At 35.7% G+C, this 19,217-nt stretch overlaps 2 protein-coding genes across 7 annotated transcripts in view; one reads left to right on the forward strand and one right to left on the reverse strand.

Moving 5' to 3' along the window:
• The window catches only part of AP4S1 (adaptor related protein complex 4 subunit sigma 1), a 56,245-nt gene extending 47,676 nt beyond the window's left edge, over window positions 1-8,569 (forward strand). Inside the window, exons 6-7 of one of the 2 annotated variants that reach the window (XR_011472938.1) lie at window positions 1,993-2,079; window positions 8,013-8,569. The gene's annotated coding sequence lies outside the window, so the exon portion shown is untranslated. The remainder of the gene's footprint in view (window positions 1-1,992; window positions 2,080-8,012) is intronic. The other variant, XM_070427539.1, reaches the window with a different exon arrangement.
• The window catches only part of HECTD1 (HECT domain E3 ubiquitin protein ligase 1), a 97,819-nt gene continuing 82,015 nt past the window's right edge, over window positions 3,414-19,217 (reverse strand). For 4 of the 5 annotated variants that reach the window (XM_070427473.1, XM_070427456.1, XM_070427447.1 and 1 more), the window contains 15 exons: window positions 17,428-17,584; window positions 16,080-16,302; window positions 14,774-14,828; window positions 14,381-14,563; window positions 13,781-13,988; window positions 13,604-13,689; window positions 13,023-13,150; window positions 11,722-11,923; window positions 10,217-10,354; window positions 8,866-9,473; window positions 7,606-7,684; window positions 6,927-7,020; window positions 6,130-6,280; window positions 4,479-4,623; window positions 3,414-4,376 (listed from right to left, as the gene is read on the reverse strand). In XM_070427473.1, coding sequence (XP_070283574.1) covers window positions 4,239-4,376; window positions 4,479-4,623; window positions 6,130-6,280; window positions 6,927-7,020; window positions 7,606-7,684; window positions 8,866-9,473; window positions 10,217-10,354; window positions 11,722-11,923; window positions 13,023-13,150; window positions 13,604-13,689; window positions 13,781-13,988; window positions 14,381-14,563; window positions 14,774-14,828; window positions 16,080-16,302; window positions 17,428-17,584 — 2,595 coding nt within the window. In that variant the 3' untranslated portion in view covers window positions 3,414-4,238. The remainder of the gene's footprint in view (window positions 4,377-4,478; window positions 4,624-6,129; window positions 6,281-6,926; window positions 7,021-7,605; window positions 7,685-8,865; window positions 9,474-10,216; window positions 10,355-11,721; window positions 11,924-13,022; window positions 13,151-13,603; window positions 13,690-13,780; window positions 13,989-14,380; window positions 14,564-14,773; window positions 14,829-16,079; window positions 16,303-17,427; window positions 17,585-19,217) is intronic. The other variant, XM_070427464.1, reaches the window with a different exon arrangement.

Genomic DNA, 19,217 nt, shown 5'->3' on the forward strand with positions numbered 1-19,217 from the left:
GAAGCCAAGAATGATGAACACCATCATATGCCGTGTCTTAACAGTGGTCCCTGTCTCCCTTATACATTAAAGAGGAATATTTTTGTCAACTATTCTGTAAATGCAAATTTTTTTAGTAGCCATAGAAACATTGATAGAGGGAATTCCACCTCACCTCATTTTGTGTGTGTGTGTGTAAATGCTTTTAAGAGGTGAAATCATTTGCTGGCTTATTTTTTGGTACAACCAGGAAATAATGGGATACTGAATATAGTATACTTTGATTGTCTTGGGTGCCAGCTTAACATTCCATAAACAGGGATAGTTTTTGTATCTTACAGTACAAAGCATACCAAGTGGCAATTTGGAGTCAGTCGCGCATTTTCTAAGTCTTGAACATTTTAAATTACTTCTATTCCCATATTGGTAGAATTGTTTCCTAAATTAAACTCCTTGATCTTGGCTCTGTCAGAATTTTGTGCATCTGTAACATCTTTGGTGTGATAGTCCAGTTTTACTAGTAACTTTGTTAATGTGCTGTGAAAGATCAAAATTTTGATGTAGTATATATATTAAATTGTGAATTAGTGGGACTTTGATGTAACAGCGTATCTACATTTGAAGATATTGGTAATTGATACTCTATTAAGGAAAATTAACCTCCAATTTTTAAACTGGAAAGTCACTAGAATAACTTTATAAATGAATCACAACTACAAGACTTCATTCTTGGTACATATGTTAAGAATTGTGTACAAATTGAAATGTCTGTGTACTTTTCCTCAAAACAACCAATTAAATCTCAATTATGAAAGAAAAAAAGAGAGCCCTTACAACTATCCTTTATGCCATATTATAAAGGTTTTGTCTTATTAAATGGTAAATGAAGTTTACTTTAATTCAACGTTTAAAAATAGAATTCAAAGGGTATCTCTGTTCACGTTGGCATGAAAGGAATCCTTCTCCCCCCTCCCTTATTCCTTCAACCCCTTCTCCTGGAATGTCTGGAAAACTGCTACGTCGCTATAAAAGAGCAGTGCTCTAATCCCCAGGCCCCAACCTTTCTAGATGCTTTTGCTGCTCAGTCAACAGCAGAACATACAGAATTGTCTTAGGTAAACACACACACACACACACCCAAAACATATTTATGTGTATGTAGGGGTGAGGGTAGGTGCAATGGAGGAAAAAGGAATATAGGTATATTAAGATATCATACTAACCATTGGAATTCCAAGAGCTCTTTCATCTACAATACTTTCCTGCAAAAGAACATAAATGGACATTCTACACAAATAATTCATTCAGTACAGTTTGATGTTTCCTCTCCTGTGTGTGTGGAGGAGGGGATTTTGTTTAAATTCGAGCTCTGTTTATGTATTTCAAAGTTTACATCTGTAAAGACACATGCATCGAGTCAATAATAGGCTCCAAAAATAAACCTGAGTTGTTCTGGACTCATTCAGGAAGGCAGAGGAACACTTCTGACCTTCTGGATCAGTGAGTGGTACTTTGCATTAAGTAGCCAAGGTCTGGGAAAGCCCGGCCTAGATCAAAGTGCTATAGAGGTTTTTTGGAGACATTATTAGTTGGGAAACACTGTCCTAGTTGGTAGGCACTTAAATCAGTAGCACACTGAGGTAACTGTTGAAACTGGTACATCAGAAGTAACTAGGGAGTGAACAAAATTAATTTTTGGGTCACACCAAAATAGCACTTGAATAACATCTTGGCACAGATTTTAGTACCTTTAGAGAATAACAATTAAAAAATATATACCAGGCAGATACTATAGGAAAAAATACTCAAGTACCTAGAATATGTGGAGACCCCAGTAGATGCCACATAGCACTTGACTCATGAAAGTGAACTGAAATGTGACTTCTTACAGGTTGTGTTATCTCACTTCAGATTAACTGCTGAACTGTACCAGCTTTAAGTGATTTCACACTCATGAAATTTATGTCTCTGATTGGTCAGCTTTACCTTGTTCTTTGACTTTTCTTTCTGCAGGAAGACTTCTGACATTTCGAAGTTACTAATTTTATAAGACTCATCTATTTTACCTGCTCTGCAAACTTTTCTATAAACAGCCAGATAGTAAGTATTTTAGGCTTTCTGACCCATATGGTCTCTGTTGTACCATTGTGGCACATAAATGAATACGCATGGCTGTGTCCCAATAAAAGTTTACTTATGGACATGAAGTTGAATTTCATAAAATTTTCACATTATAAAATATTCTTTTTACTTTTTCTTTCAATCACTTAAAAATTTTAAAACCATGCTTAGCCTCATAGGCTTTAAAAAAACAAACAGCTTGCTAACTCCTGTGCTAGGTTGGTCTTGAAAAAGCTAGCTATTGACAGACATTTCAAAGACATAAATAATGGCTGTACTACACACATATACTGGATTTGAATTCTAATACTATTATGAAGTTTTTGTCATACACCCACAACATTATTGAGATGATCACCACCACTAGTTTTTGGATGAAAGCATAGGTCATACATATAAATACTGCTATTATGTTTTATTTTAACTTTTATTCTCACAGAGAACTGTGAAGCTAACAATAAGGTAAATTATTTAAATGCCTCTGATTACATAGTTACAACATTCTCATGCAGAGAATAAAAACAGTACTCAAAAGATTAACTATATTGGGAGATATCTCTTCTAATATAGAAAAGGAACATACCTTTTAAACAGGTAAATAAATGGGCAATTCCAAAAAATGCTTTTCACTCCTAAAAAAGTTACTTGGCTACATCAAGCCTAGCAACATTTCTTTCACCTAAATGCACAGATGTGATAAATCAGAGGAGTTTGGAAAATGTAAATAGAACTCCTTCTTTAAAACTAGAAAATAACGCCGTGGCCGAGCCACTCATTTGGTTGGAGCATCCTGTACACCGCAAAGTCACTGGTTCAATTCCCAGTCAGGGCACGTACCTAGGTTACAGGTTTGATGCCCAGTCTGGGCCCCTACAGGAGGCAACCATCTCTAAAAATCAATTTTAAAAAAATCAAACGAACAGCAACAACAACAAAAAACTAAACACACCAGAAAATAGCAGCATCCTGGCGGTTTCTTTTGACACTAACACAATATTAAAAAATCAATCTTGCATCTTAGATTTACACATCCCTGCAGATACAATGGTAAGTAGCGGATCTGGCATTTAAAAAGTTAACAGAAATAAATGGGCCTTTTTTAGCTAACGAATACTTTAACACAGAACACAACAGTTGGATCACAATTAAGCATATGAACATATTTCTAGCTTTCCAGTTTCAGTAAGAATGTATAGAAAAATACATTTCTTCATGTAATAATTTTTTTTAAAAAGAAATCTCGATTCAAAATGAAAAGTATCTGGTTAAGTTCTCAAGTCTGGTGGTTGTAGTAAAATAGTCACATGACACAGTTTTATATGCTGCAAACATTTTAATGATTATTATTGAGCATACATTTTGGGAATTTTTTACTTCAAACTCCAACAAGTTAAATAAATGTTTATAATATACAAAGAAAATACAACCAAAAGTAAAATTCACTTTACGTGTGCCTGGCATCTAGACCAGTGTTTTCTAAATTTTTTCCCCTTGATATATCTTCATTTTTGAATTCACAGACACACTTAAGAATTTGATCTTTATAGTATGGCATATAGGAAATAAAAATATACTCCCACCTCAAAGAAATAAAAGGTTGTGCATGATTATATGCCAAACGAAGAGAAAACACTAGAATACTCTGATAGTGCAGGCATCATTAAAATGGGGGGAGAAAAAAAAGCTTGAATGCTCATTAACGCTCTATGTTTTAAGGTAGCAGGATTTTTGACCAAGTAGCTTAAAAGCCAGCAAAACAGGGATCAGTGATGGCAACTGTAGTGTTTGAAGTACGAAATGACAAACTTTACACAAATACACGGTTAGAAATTTACCAGTGAACACTGAAGATCTCAGAAGCTGCTCTTTGGAACAGTCAAGTAGGACCACCTTATTCCAGTCACATAAGCCCTTGCAGCAACACAGTGTTCTGTGCTATGTACTTGCTGGCTGGGTAGTTAAAGGATTTGTTTTGTCATTAGCAGCTAACAAACTTATTCCACGTTTTTAAAGCCTTAACGGTGGAAAAAAAGGCAAGTGTCATTAGCGTGGAGGATCATATACTTCTCTTCACACAAACACAAGAGGCTTCACTAGTATTTTAAAAGTCTCTGATGTCGCCCATTGCACTTCAAAGCTCAATTGAGATGAAAGCCTTTTTCCATTGTAGCAGCTAGAAGGCGCTCTCTCATGATTTCTTCCGAAGAATATTCCGGCAACTTTAGATAATGCACACATGTATTCACTGATGGATAGCTTGCATCAGTAGCATCAACCTACAGACAGAAAATTGAAAATAACAAAAGACCATGCTTTTGAATATTTTTCTTTCAATCCTTAAATAATTAACTGGATTCCCCATTAACTAGAGTTTGTACCTTGCGTACGACCGTGAGTCTGGGATGCAGGTTAGCCAGTCCACCTGGGGGCAGAGTTGAGCAACCAGTGGTAAACTGCAGGAATGCTTTCCTTTCATCTGAAGACATGCCACATAACACCCTCACAAACCTCAGGAAACCAGGGCTAAAGGGAGAAAAGTATAAACTAATTTGAAAGCTGATTGAAATGAAAAACACTATCACTACTTTGTAAGCCAGCAATAACCCCCCAAAACAATATCCACAAAACAGCACTGACCAGAAACTCTTAGGTAAGTATGAGATGAAATGACACAAACTACTTTAAAAATATCCTTCAAGACTCTCTTGGACTCAGTAAAAACTGAAACAATGATGGAGTATAGGAATCAAACATATAATAAAGTCAGCAATCAGAAAAGCTCAAAATACACTTGCAGAACTTATCCAAATATGCCTAAATTATCAAAGTGGATCTGAAATAATCCATTCTTATTACACTGAAATAAACTACCACTATAGTAGACCAAAACATGGATGAATTTCATGATCATAATGTTAAACAAAAAGAAGACATACCTTAAAGAGTATATATCTGCATGATTTCATTTATTAAAGTTCAAAAGCAAGCAAAATAAATCAACAGGAATAGTGATTGAATGACTAGAGAAGAATATGATAGAGAAGGGATTTCTGGAATTGTTTCTTATTCTGGGTGCCATTTCTAGAATTGTGTTTATTTTGTGAAAATTTTCCAGGCAATACATGCAATTTGTGCACTTCTGTTAACACTTCAATAAAACGTTTACTTTAAAAATGTTAGGTAAGCAATGTCATTTAGTTTTAAAAAATTCATAATATTCTCTCATTTACATTAGTTTGGAAGTTTTTTTAAAAAGTACTATAAGACTTTGCAGTCTTCAAAATGTCAGTGATATGAAAAAAATTAGTTGAGGAACTGTTCTAGATTAAAAACCTATCACAACAAAATGCAATTTCCTGGTACAGGAGGTACAGGGCTGATGGAGTGCTATTGAGTACATTACTCAAATATGGATGATAGATCAGTTAATAGTATAGCAGTACCATGAATTTGCTAGCTAACTGCATTCATGGGAGAATATCCATATTCTCAGGAAATGTACACTAAAGTATTAAGGAGTGAAGAGACATGATATATGCAACATATTCTCCAATGGTTCAGAAAAAATAGTGCACCTGTGTGTCTATACATATACACAGGTTTACTATGCGCGCGCGCGCGTGTGTGTGTGTGTGTGTGTGTGTGTGTGTGTGTGAAGCAGAATATAAAGAAATACAGAAAAATCTTAAAGACAAGTGGGGAATTCTTTCAACTATTCTATAAGTCTGAAATTATTTGAAAATAAAAGTTAATATAAAAACAATAAAGCCTAAAGGTTTACATTTTACCCAATTTTTAAAATAATGAACAATTAAAACAGGGTGAGAAAAGGAATTTTAACATTAGGCAAGACTCAACTGTGTTTTTGTGTAAACTCATTAATGGATATGCATCTTGGTAATGGTGAGTCTTAACTGCTTTTCTCACTTACTTTATAAATATAATTCAGAGTCAAAGTTCTTTAGAGATCATCTACCACATGATTTGGGAACATAAATACTTTTATTTTAGAAAACAACCAACACATACCTATCACGTGTATAACCCAACTTAGGCTCAGTATAATTGATAATATCCTCTGCTGCCCAGGATGGCGACTGGTTTCCACAAAGAATCATTTGGACTTCTTCATGGCTGAAGGAACTTAATTTCTCCATTGGAAAAACTTTATTAAATCCATCTACATTATGTACAAAGCAAACAAACAAAATGCACAATTCAGTTTCTAAATTATAATTTTAAAATACCAAATTTCAAATCAAATTATAAATAAATGTTTGAAAATATATATAAATTAAGATAGCTTGTCAAAACTGTGTTAGGATTAAAATATAAAAATCTCTCCTTAATTAATAATGTGAACAGAGAGAATATTCAGTCACTATGGTCAGTAACCAAATTCTAAAAATTTTCCATTGTGTCATACAAGACAACCAAAACTATATTCCCATTTTCAAAACCAGTAAGTTTTGAAAACAGTCTATATATATTTTGCTTTAATCTTCAACCAGAAGAATTTAATTCTAACATGGTTTAATTCATCCTGGTCCATATAATGTGGAAAGAATGCAACCTTATGGTCACTAACAAATGAAGAAATGGAGCAATGGTGGGTCCCCATTACTCAGAAGGAGCAAGCTGAGGGTATACTACATCTTGCAAATGTTCCAACCTGTTCTAGGTCCTGTGCAGGACCTAACTATCTGGAAGACAAAAACTAGAGGTCATATCTGCAGATTACCAGCAATTCCTGACCACAGACATGCCTTAATTTCAACTCTCTCAAAGTAAAAGGAGAGGGATTAAGCTAGAGACTTAAAAATTACCTCTAAAGGCTTCCATCTGCTTCTGAATACCCGTATGCATACAAAAGTCAAATATCAAATCCACATATTCTTCTGCATTATCCATTGTTACCATCTGCAAAGGAAAATTTGCCAACATTATAGTTAATATCTAGGAAAATTTCAGTAGCGCCTAGTACAACTGGCTTCAGTAAAAGGATGATTCTGAACTTAAAACTGTATCAAGCCTGGCCTGTGGGATTCAGCTGTTGAGTGTCAACCCATGTACCAGGTTGCCGGTTCGATTCCCAATTAAGGCATATGACCAGGTTGCAGACTCAATACACAGCAGGGAGTGTGCAGAAGGCAGCCAACTGATGTTTCTCCTCATCGATATTTCTATCTCTCCCTCTCCCTTCCTTTCTCTCTAAAATAAATAAATACGCCCAGCCAGTGTTGCTCAGTGGTTGAGTGTCGATCTATGAACCTGGGGGTAATGGTTTGAGTCCAGGTTAGGGCACATGCCCAGTTGCAGGCTGATCCCGTGTAGGGCGTGCAGTAGGCAACTGAACAATGAATGATTCTCTTTCATCATTGATGTTTCTCTCTCTCTCTCACTCTCCCTTCCTCTCTGAAATCAATAAAAACGTGTTTGAAAAAAAATAAGTAAAAACATATCCTCAGCTGGATTTTAAAAAAGTATCAAAAGCAAAATTTTTACCTCATCTTCACCACTTGGCTTGAGATCCACAGCTGTAAAACCATATATTCTTGAGGAAGGGCAAAACTGGAAATTTAAACTGGAAGGACAAATAAGGATTAAATTAACACGTGTCTACCGCTGGTATTTAATTTTTATAACACCGCTGCCAAAACTCTGAACCCCAACTTCTCAAGCAACGTCACTGTACTTAGCTTAGATATTAAGTATATAGCACTCATAAATGCAAACCCTGTACACAAAAACTATTAGGACAAACCTGTTCCCAAACCTGGCTTTGAAAAGACTGCATAAAACCACCACCTTTCCATATTTCATTTTCCCCATATGGCACAAAATGAATGAACTAAACATTTTTGCAGTGAACTATGACATGTTTATAAGATTTTTTAATTGTTCTTTTGCAGGAAGGAACTATTGCTTCACTGATGTTATTCATGCTGTGCCACCCACCATTAAACCCTGAATATAAGGGAGGGAGGAAGGGAGGGAGGAAAAGCAAGCCTTGTAGTCAACCCAAAATCATAGTAAAATATACCAAGGCTAGAATAATTATATATATACTAGAGGTCCAGTGCACGAGAATTCGTGCACTGGGGGCAGGGGTCCCTCAGCCGGGCCTGACCCCTCTCACAGTCCATGAGCCCTCAGGGGATGTCCTACTGATGGCTTCCCTCTGCGGGAAGCAACCGGGCCAATAAGGGGAAGGCACCACCCCCATCACCCAGCTGCTGCTACCACTGCCGGCCCTCACAGCCACGGTGGCTGCCGGCCCTCCTCGGCCCTCGCAGGAGCTGCTGCTTTGTCCAGAAGAATGTCCGGAAGACGTCTGGTCTATCTGGTCTAATTAGCATATTATCCTTTTATCAGTATAGATATAAAATAATAGAATTTTATCAAAAGACCTGCAGCATGTGAGTTAGTTAATGCAGCCACTGGGGATAAGGCTTACTCACAAAGCAAGCTACTTTGAGCTTTGCCAAGTAGGCTATTTATTAATTAGCTAATAAATTTGTCAAAATATTTTTGGCTTTGGACTTTTTTCACAGAAGATACATACATTTATCACATTTGACAAATCAGATAATCTTTCAGAGGTCTATTGATATAGCAAATCGAAGGTTCAAATCAATAATCAATATTTCCTATAGCATATTATTGTTCTTAACAGGCTTACTCATATATTGCAAATTAGTGGGGACAAAAAAAAAAAACAAAAGCTTTAGAACTTAGGTTGAAGAATGTTTATATAAAGCTTACCCTAAATCCTCTATACTAAGTGGAGGCCCAGATCCGGATGGATTTTTCAGCACTAATTCCTGTAATTTTGTGTTCTTCTCATCTTCCGAAAGAACTTTGTTGCTTAAAATCTGGCGCCTCTTGATAGCAAGGTCTTTAATTTCTTTTAAAAATCTGGCTCTGTGTGGGTTTACTAGTTCAAAGTCTTCCCAAGTTAAAATTCCATTAAACCAAGCTGGAGGTTTGGGTTTGGGAGGATCCAGAATAAACTCTGATTTTGAATCCTCTTCAAAGCTTCCTACAGAGAGTGAATCATGACCTTCTTCTGTAGAAGCTTCAGACTGACTCTCAGTACAATGTAAGTCTCGATCACCTCGTGACTCATAAATGAGTTTACTGATATTGCTTTTAATGTCACCCATACACATAAGTTTAAAGAAAGGTTTGGAAATAGGTAAGTCCACAAGTCTGTTGTCTTGAATGCATTTGGCCAAGAAAATTCCAAGGAAATGAAAGAGTTTTGTGATCCTTTCAAGTTCATCACTATCTTGTGGAAATGGTGCCGTGAACAGTCCACATGATCTCTGCACATAGTATCCAGGAGGTTTCAACCCACCTCCAAGATCAACCTAATTTTTTAGAGGGAGAAATGTAAATAAAATTAAAGATTTATAAATAGTAAACATCTTCAATTTAGCTATCTAAAAGTATATATACATTTTATTAAATTATTTTTTGTGACTAAATATTATCCTTTAAAAACATTTAGTAATAGCAAGATTATTGAATAACTAAAGGACTGGTGCATGAAATTCGTGCGGGGGGGGGGGGGGGGGGGGGGGGGGGGAGTGTCCCTTCAGCCCAGCCTGCACCCTCTCCAATCCCAGACATCCCCCTCACAATCCTGGACCGCTGGCTCCTAATCGCTCACCTGCTGGTCTGCCTGGTCACCCCTAACTGCCCCCTCCCCCGCCACACTGGCCTGGTCACCCCCAACTGCCCCCCCCCCCCCCCCCCCCCCGCGCCGGCCTGGTCACCCCCAACTGCCTCCCCTCTGCCGGCCTGGTCACTGCCAACCTCCCCCCCCACTGGCCTGGTCGTTTCCAACTGACCCCGGCCGGCCTGGTCGACCCTCACAGCCCCCCCTCCAGCCTGGTCGCCCCACACAGCCTGCTGTTCATTCGTTTGGTCATCTCTCACTAACCCCCTACCGGTCTGGTCATAGGCAGCCATCTTGTGAGGGTGTGAGGGTCAATTTGCATATTACCGCTTTATTATATATAGGATAAATTAAGATTTAAAAACCCAGCATTTGTTAACACTTTTTAAAAGCAAAATCACAAATCAAATCAAAAAATGAAATAAATCTTACCTGGCGAGATTCATCATCTGGAAAGTTATCATCACAGAGCCAAGTTCCCAAGTCAGTTCTCTGGAATTCTGCTGCCACCAGAGCATAAAACTCTAATGTGGGTCCCAAGCCAGTTCCTTCTTCTCCTAAAAATTCAACCTAAAATATGAACCAAAAAAATAGGGAGAAGTGAGCTTAAATGATCCCATTCTTGCCAAAATTAGTCATTTCCAATCCAGTAATATACCTGTTTTATAGCAGCAGTATAATATAAGCAACAAGGCAGTTTTTTTCATGTTTATTGTACACTATTACATTTAAATACTATGGTGAGCATTCATAAATTTACTTCTCTCAACAACCCTACAAAATAGATTGCAGTAATTTCTCTCTATTCCTGGGGGAGTATGTTCCAAGATCCCCAGTGGGTGCCTAAAACCATGAATAGTACCAAACTCTATATATACTATACTTTTTTCTCTATATAACTTACCTATGAAAAGTTTAATTTGTAAGCACAATAAGAGATTAAACAGTAATAAAACAATATACTATAATAAAAGTTATGTGAATGTGTCTCTCTCAAGAGACAGTTTCTAAGTGACTAACAGACAGGTAGCCTATACAGCATGGATACACCAAACAACGGGATAATTCACAGACAGCATAATATTGCATCAAGTTCAGAATGAGGGCAATTTAAGTTATAAACTGTTTATTTCTGAAATTTTCCATTTGTTAATGTCGGACTGCTATTGACCGAGGGTAACTGAAACCATGGAAAGTGAAACCTTGGATATGGGTGGACTACTATATCATCTCCTTTTTACAACGAAGGAATCCAAATTTCAGATAAAGAGATTACTAGTAAATCATTTGCTCGAGGAAATGATGGTATACAGATTTGTATGTGTCTATCTAACACCAAAACCTAAACTTTTCCACTTATTTCTGACTTTAGGCAATCACTTTAAAGGTTTTATCCATACTCTACCTGTTCAAAAATGCTTTAAGGCAGCCTTCAAAAACACACAGTGCAAAGTAAAACTAAATAAATAAGGTTAGAGGAATATAATGATAGAAAGTATAAGCCTTACATATTTTCTAGAGATATATTTGCTGTGATCAGTCTGTGATCCAAAAGATAAACCAGCAAATCTGCTGACAGGAGAGATATTTCTTCCATTATCCCTCATAAAATAAAACAATATTATAAAACAATGTGCTCCAGAAATAGAGATATCTATCTAATAGCATAGCTTAATATAAAGGTAACATTTAGGTATAAAAAAGAATCCTTTGCAAGTACTATTATTTGGTCCAGGTTTTGTTAATAAATAGATGAAGCACCTCCCCATCTCAAGAGTGAAGATCTCTATTGCTTGTTAAATCACAAGATCCTGACCCCTAAGGTGAGCTGACATCCTCTTATGAAGGATGCTCTGCCAGAGGAGGCCTTTGGAGAAAGGAGAGAGAAATTCCTCTTTAATTCTATCCAACCAGAACAGACTGGCTGGTTCTGTTACCTCAAGAACTGATTTCCGGTCTGCATGTATTTGCATAACGTTCTCAGCCCATTCCATCAGCGATTCACCACGTGGAACTTTTACTCTCTCATGCTTGAGACGACCAACTCGAAACTCTCCAGGATCATCTCGCCTTACACTACTTGTGGTCCTTGTTCTTTCCACAGTGGCTTCACGTCGGTTTTGTAACCACACTATTGCTCTGAAATAGAAAAAAATCTGTGTAACTGCAACATACAGCAACAGCTGAATGTACAACTAAACCAGTACATAAAACTACAAACAAACATTTCCTAACTATCAGTCCGTTGAGACCTTGCTTCCAAGTGTGAACAGAAATCATATTACTCTGTTTAACTCAAATGCACTCTAATAAACTCTTATTTTAAAAAAATGGTAGTCTGATTGCAAAACATTTTCTTTTTAATGCACGGCAAACCCATCTAGGGTGGGAGAAAGAATCTTAAGCTAAGAATAAGATGAAAGATCCACTGTCATGTGTTATGACTTTTTTGGCAATCACAGGCAACTCAGGTAAGTACTTTGGAGAATCAATTTCCTCATCTATAAAACAGAAATCATAAATAATGCCATTTATCGCACTAGGTCTGTAGTTCTGTGTGTACAAATGCTTTGTAAATGGTATAAAATGATACAATTTAACTTATTAGGAAAACAAATAACTTCATTTGAAATTATGACTTTTTACATCCACTTTGAATAAGACAGTTACAACTTCCTACCCTCATGAAACTAGCACAGGGAGAGAGAAAAACAAAAATATTTAAGTAAAATATGTATTATATTAGATGGCCAGAAGGTAAATATATTCCAATGCTACCAAAGCTATTTGCAAGCATTTAATTTTGTATTTCTGGGAATTTCAGCAACTAATAATTATATACGCTACTTAAGAACTGTACAGTAAATGCTACCTGACAGAACATATTATGGTTGGCCCTCTGTATCCACAGATGCAGAACCCACAGATACAGAGTGCTAAGAGACGAGCACCCATGGATTTTAGTTTCCCCAGGGGTCCTGGAACCAATCTCCCATGGATACCAAGGGATGACGGTATTCCCAACCCACACTATTCCAAGAGATCAATTCATACCACTCCAAGATAGTATATATCCAACTAGAAACACAGTAACATTTAAATGTTGACAACTCTTTTAAGAAAAAAAACAAGATAATATATTCCCTTCATTAGTCTTGATATAAAGTATATTAGTACATTCTGAGCTTACTTAACATTAAAAAAATATTCTGAAAATATAAAAGGATACACTTCTTACCTTGACGCACCAAATGCAGTACATGTAAAATAAAGTTGTCTAGTGTCAAATGGTATTAGAAAAGGACACTTGCTGGTTAATTGTTCACACCAATCTGGCAGAGCCCCACTTGCCAATGCCAATGGTTCCTGCAAATTAACAAAAAACAATATCTTAAGGTAATTGTTTAAAAAGACAAAAGGAAGTCAATTTTTCTTAAATATGTTTTTTATTTATTTTGGAGAGGAAGGGCGCGAAATAGAGATAGAAACACAGGTGAGAGGGAAACATCAATCACCTGCCTCCTGCATGCCCCCTACTGGGGATGGTGCCCGCAACCCGGGCAATGTGCCCTGACCAGGAAACGAACCAGTGATCTCTCCTTTCATAGGTGAACGCTCAACCACTGAACCATACCAACTGGGCAGGAGTCAATTCTTATGTGTAATTAAAGAAATTAATGCAATAGAGCATGTAACCCAAACTATTGGATCAGAGGGAAGGGAGAGATGGTAGGAAGTCTAGTAAAGGAATAAGAGGCAATACTTTGAAAGTCCAATGGTGACAGATTGAAGAGTTTAATAGCTATCTGTTATTATTACCTCAATCTGCTGCAAAATTTTTGTTGTGATTTTTTTGCTAGTGAATTCATCTGGTGGGAAAGTAAACTGAGGCTGCTCATCACCCTCTGTAAAATCAATAAAATTAATAAAGTCAATAAAATATAAACAGACTTGCTTTTAAAAATGCCACAGAAATAAAACAAGGCTCTTACAAACCTTCTTGGGATATTCTTGAATAAGGGTCACTTGCAACTATATACAGAATACGCAGCAGCTGAAGGACATCTTCTACTCCACAAGAGTTCTGTCCATTCCCTGCTTTGGCCTGAGGTTGTTCTTTTGTCAAATTAAGAATATCACTACTTTGAAGAGTAGAAATGGCCCCCGGGTTTAAGCCAGACTTTGTTCCATGCTCACAAAAATCCTGAGGAAACAATTAGCAAAATTAGCTATTAATCATATTTTTAAGAAAAGCAATATATCATCCCATTAGTATTACTTTGAAAAGTCTAGAATTTTTCAAAGAATTGCCTTCTTTATAAATAAAACCAGTGTTACTAAAATAGAAAAGTAATGTGTTCTAAACCATTAAATTCCCAAATAAAATAAAACTACTATAAAGCCAGTTAAAACTACACACTTAGATTACAATATCATAAACCATATTTGAAATTTTAGCATTGTCATATTGTTAATCCAGCTTCCTTTTTTTTAGTATGTTCCAATAAACCTCCCTTCCTTAAGAATCCTTAAAAGTTGCAAAACAAAGCACAAAGCCATTCCCAACCCAAACAGTGTTTTGATGCCAATATATACCTTATATGCAGCTATGAGCTGAGAACAATTTCTGTTTTTCCTAATACTTTTATTAGTGCCAGTTAATTTCCAGTGGCGCAGGAAAGCAGCATCTGCATTCTTCTGCAGGTAGGTTATCAAGTCATTCTTTGGTAATTCATCAGTGCCAAGGTACTGTTCCACATGCTCTATAGACCAACAACCCTACAATAGGAAAAACCAAATGTTGGCCTTTCCTGATTATAAAGTCTATGCTATTTCACATGCATTATCGAAGTTAACTTTAAGATCATGCATTTAACCTAATTTAAAGGATTCCATGTTACTAATTTTCCCTCAAATGTTCAGTTGAACAGTGTTAGTTTTCTTTTTCTTTAAATAGCCAATAAGACCCATTTTCTAAAAGTAACTTACCATTTTTTCCTTTTCCTTTTCCTTGTCAGAATCCTTCATTTCTCTGTACATGATTCTAAACATGAAGATATTATTCAAGTTAATTCATACATCAAATGATTTGTGGTTATTTCCAGTAAGACTTGAGTTTTTCAGAAAATATATGAATGCTGCCATATGCTTACATTAAACATTGAACTCAGGGAGAACTTATGAGAAAAAAATGTTAATTTGTTAAATAGTGAAAGTAACAGAAATCATATTCCTTGAAAAAGAGTTATGGTTTATAAATTTAGCATTATTGCAGAGAAAACATATAATAAACCTGGAATATTTAAAAATATGAAGTAACATGTAATGCACTTGAGATAAAAATTAAATGTGGGGGAAGGGGTCGGAATTTGGCATGACGACCTTCTATTCTAACTCAAAGGACCTAGATTACTTTATTGGACATTAGATAAGATTATCAATGTTAAGAGAACAACAGAAAAATTTACCAATCAAAGTAAAGTCAAATAAGAATTATATAATTACTTATTACTTATATAATACAAATATGTAGTAATATAACATAAAATATGTATATATTAATGATATAGTATAAAATGTTTTAATATAAATAATAAATTACTATTATAGGTAATACTGAGTATTTTCTACATCACAGATTACTGAAACACTTTACATATATTAATTCATTGATTCCTCGCAAGCACTCTCACTTTATAAGATTAGGAAACTGAGGTACTAAAATGTTGTTAAACACACTGGCCCAAGTTCATTGATAATCGTTTGTTGAATGAATGAATGAACAAAGATAGGTGGTAAACTTAACTCACAGACCGCAAAACAAATAACAAATAACAAATATTTATTATTTCATACACAATCCCAGTTAGAGGTCAACAATCTATTCTATATATATAAAAGCCTAGTACGTAAAGTGTCCCCTTGGGAGTTGGACCGACTGGGAGTTCGATCACTCACTATGACATAAGCTGACCATAAGGGGGTGGCACGGAATGAAGGAAGGCCCCGGCTGGCAGCCAGCAGCCACTAGGGACCCTATCCATGCACAAATTTCGTGCACTGGGCCTCTAGTTATTACATAAGGCACTAGTTTTGATTATTTCTAAAGTTCCTTTCAGTTGTGAACCTTAACCTTTCTACATCAGGAATCAAAAATGATCTTATATGTTCCTGTAAATCAACAGACCAAAACCAAATCTTTTCTGTTCCTATAGTCCAAACATAGAAATACAATGCTTCTTGGCTTATATATTAAGAAAATATATACCTAAAAAATTAAATTAAAATCTCTTACGTGTATGTTGGCTCCCAAATACGCCTAAGTTTATCTGATTTCACATTGCCATTACAGGATAATTGAAGCAATTTTTGTACATAGTAAAAGATGGTTGATCTAAAATTGGTGAGGGGTAATTCAACCTCTCGAGTTGTTCCAAGACCTGTTACTTTCAAAGTGAGGGCTAATCGAGGTGATGGAGTACATTCTACTTCTTCCAAGAGTTCTGAATGAGGTGTTCCTAAAAATATGAAAAGACATGAAAATCAATTACAGTACACTAAGACTCTGCACTAGGAGACAAGGCTATGTGAAATCTAAACCCTTCTGCCATATATATTGACTAACAATATCAGTTACTAAAGGCTCTACTGGCCTCAACATTTTCTTTTTTTTTCAAATAGGAATAATAGGTTACTTAAAGACAGAGAATACAGAGTAAAACTTACGCATATGAAACGAATCTCTCATTTTTATTAGGAAATATATGTTAACTATATGAATATTTTAAAGACATTTTACTTTTATAAATAAAAAAACTAAAATTATTGATATTTCTACATCCAGAGAAAAACCACATACTTTGGCTAATAACCTTTTGCTTATACTGAATGAGTGGGTTGTGAGGATGGACACACACACACACAAGCACAAATAGTGTATTTGGTGGTGTATTCTCTTTTTTACTAGGACAGGAATCATTTCCTCATATCATTAGATAAGGTATTATCTAACGATAAAGTATTATATTCACTGTATGACATCCCACTGTATCTTTAGTCAAATCCCCTTCTGACTCTGAACCTCCTGACTCCCTCTTATTAGGACACTGGTCTCAACCAGATAATCCAGGATAGTCTCCCCATTTCAAAATCTTTATTTAATCATATCTGCAAAATCTCTCTCGTCACATTAGGGTAACATCTTCTCAGATTCTGGAGGTTAGGATCTATACAATCTTTGGGGGGCCATTAGTGTATCTACCACATGCAAAATAGAGTTGCAAGAAATAAAGTTGCCACTGAGGCTGACTGACTCCGGAGGATCTAACTGAAACCTCGATATAGCTTTTCAAAGAAAAAAATGAAAAGGAATAATCCTTAGCAATTTTGATCCATTACAAGATAAAATACAAAGTATCCATCTTTAAATGAAGCCTTGCTTTTAAAATTACATAAGTACAAAACAGTGTTTTAAAAAGACTGTATCTTTTCCTTTTAAAAAATCTATTTTTTAAGGACTTGTGGCTGATATACAGTTTTTTCTTGAAAACTATTATTTTTAACCTGTATATTAATTTTCTAATTGTGTATAATTACTTTGTTATTATTAAAAATTAACTCACAAAAACTAAAATATACCGTACCTGGAGGTGGAATTTCTAGATCAGTTGTCTGTTGGACATTAGTACGACCCGGTCTAGGATCAAAAGCAGGAACCAAAGCAGAAAACTGCCGCTTTAGCACATAATCATCATCCCATGTCCTCCGGCGTCCTCCTTTAGTTTCATACTCTTCTTCTTCCTATAAAAATAAAATTTCTGCCTGGTCAGTATGGCTCAGTGGTTGAACATCAGCCCATGAACCAGAACAGGAGGTCACGGTTTGATTCTCAAACAGGGCACTTTTCTAGGTTGCAGGCTCGATACCCAGTAAGGGGCATGCAGGAGGTAGCCAATTGATGTTTCTCTCTCATCAATGTTTCTATCTTTCTATTCCTCTCCCTTCCTCTCTCTAAAAAATCAATAAAAATGTATTTTAAAAAATAAGTAAATAAAAACAAAATTCACAAATATTATAAAACTTCAGTATTGCCAAAGTGATGTGCTATCTATAAAGTAAGGTATATGGCCCTAGCTGGTTTGGCTCTGCAGATAGAGTGTTGGCCTGCGGACTGAAGGGTCCCCAGTTCGATTCCAGCCAAGGGCACATGTTTGGGTTACGGGCTCGATCCCCAGTGGGGGGCATGCAGGAAGCAGCCGATCAATGATTCTCTCTCATCAATGAGGTTTCTATCTCTCTCTCCCTCTCCCTTCCTCTCTGAAATCAATTAAATTAAAAATAAAATAAGGTATATGTTTAAGTTCTTCTCTATAGCTATTACACTCCTTAGTTAGCCATATTTCTTAAGCACAAAATGAGCCTACACAGACATATATAGGTAGTACATACAGTTCTTAACAATTTAAGTTTATCAAAAGTAAGTTGCATAAGTGGTGGTTACAGAAATTTACATGAGATGAAATGACAATGAACCATATACATACATTGTACCAATGTCAATTTCTTGGTTTTCAAGTTGTACTCTAATTGGGTAAAGTGCACATAACACCTCTCTAAACTATCTGTGCATCTTCCAGTGAACCTATATTTATTTTTAAATAGGTGCTTTATTAAAAAATGTAAATTGTAGTACATATTGAATTAGGTAAAAAATACTATAATGCTTGGGAGTTGCTTTAAATTACTATGGGGCAAATCAAACATTTTGACAAAGCATTGATAACTGTTGAAGTCAAATGATGGGTCTTTGGGGCATCGTCATACTATTAGATTTCCTGCATATTTTAAATTTTCCATAATAAAAGCTATTTAATGAACACTTCTCTTCTCCTTCACTTTTAGTATCAACAAAAGAGAGATCAATGAACTGTAAATGTTGTAAATGTCTGTTGTAATAATTTTAATAATAATTATGTATGTAGTTGCACACACACATAGCCCCTTATATTTTGAACATATAATCGAAATTAACTTTTATAAAACAAATCAAACTGACATTTGACAGCTCTAGAGCCAGAATGTCTGAGTTTTCATCCTGGATCTAACACTTCTATGTGTGACCTTTAAAATCATCCTCTGAAGATTAGGACTAAAAGTAACTGTCAAACGGTTGTTGAAAGGACTGAAAATGTCTAGCACTCAATTAATAATCGGTAAATGTTAGTTAACAGACTAATATTACTACCTCTACTACTACTATGAAAACTAAGTCTTAAATAATAGCTATTAACTATTTTAGTATATGTTTAAATAAAGGAGAAGGGTAAGAGAGTTTCAGGTAACAAGCCCCTATATGCATTATATCAGAGCAATCTGGACTCTATTTGGAACTTTATTGTTGAAAGTATTACATAGGTCCTCCTTTTCCTCCCCA

This window comes from Myotis yumanensis, unplaced genomic scaffold, assembly GCF_028538775.1.
Source record: "Myotis yumanensis isolate MYYU_CA2020_CCGP unplaced genomic scaffold, mMyoYum1.0.hap1 SCAF_1, whole genome shotgun sequence".
In the NCBI taxonomy this organism is placed as follows: Eukaryota; Metazoa; Chordata; class Mammalia; order Chiroptera; family Vespertilionidae; genus Myotis; species Myotis yumanensis.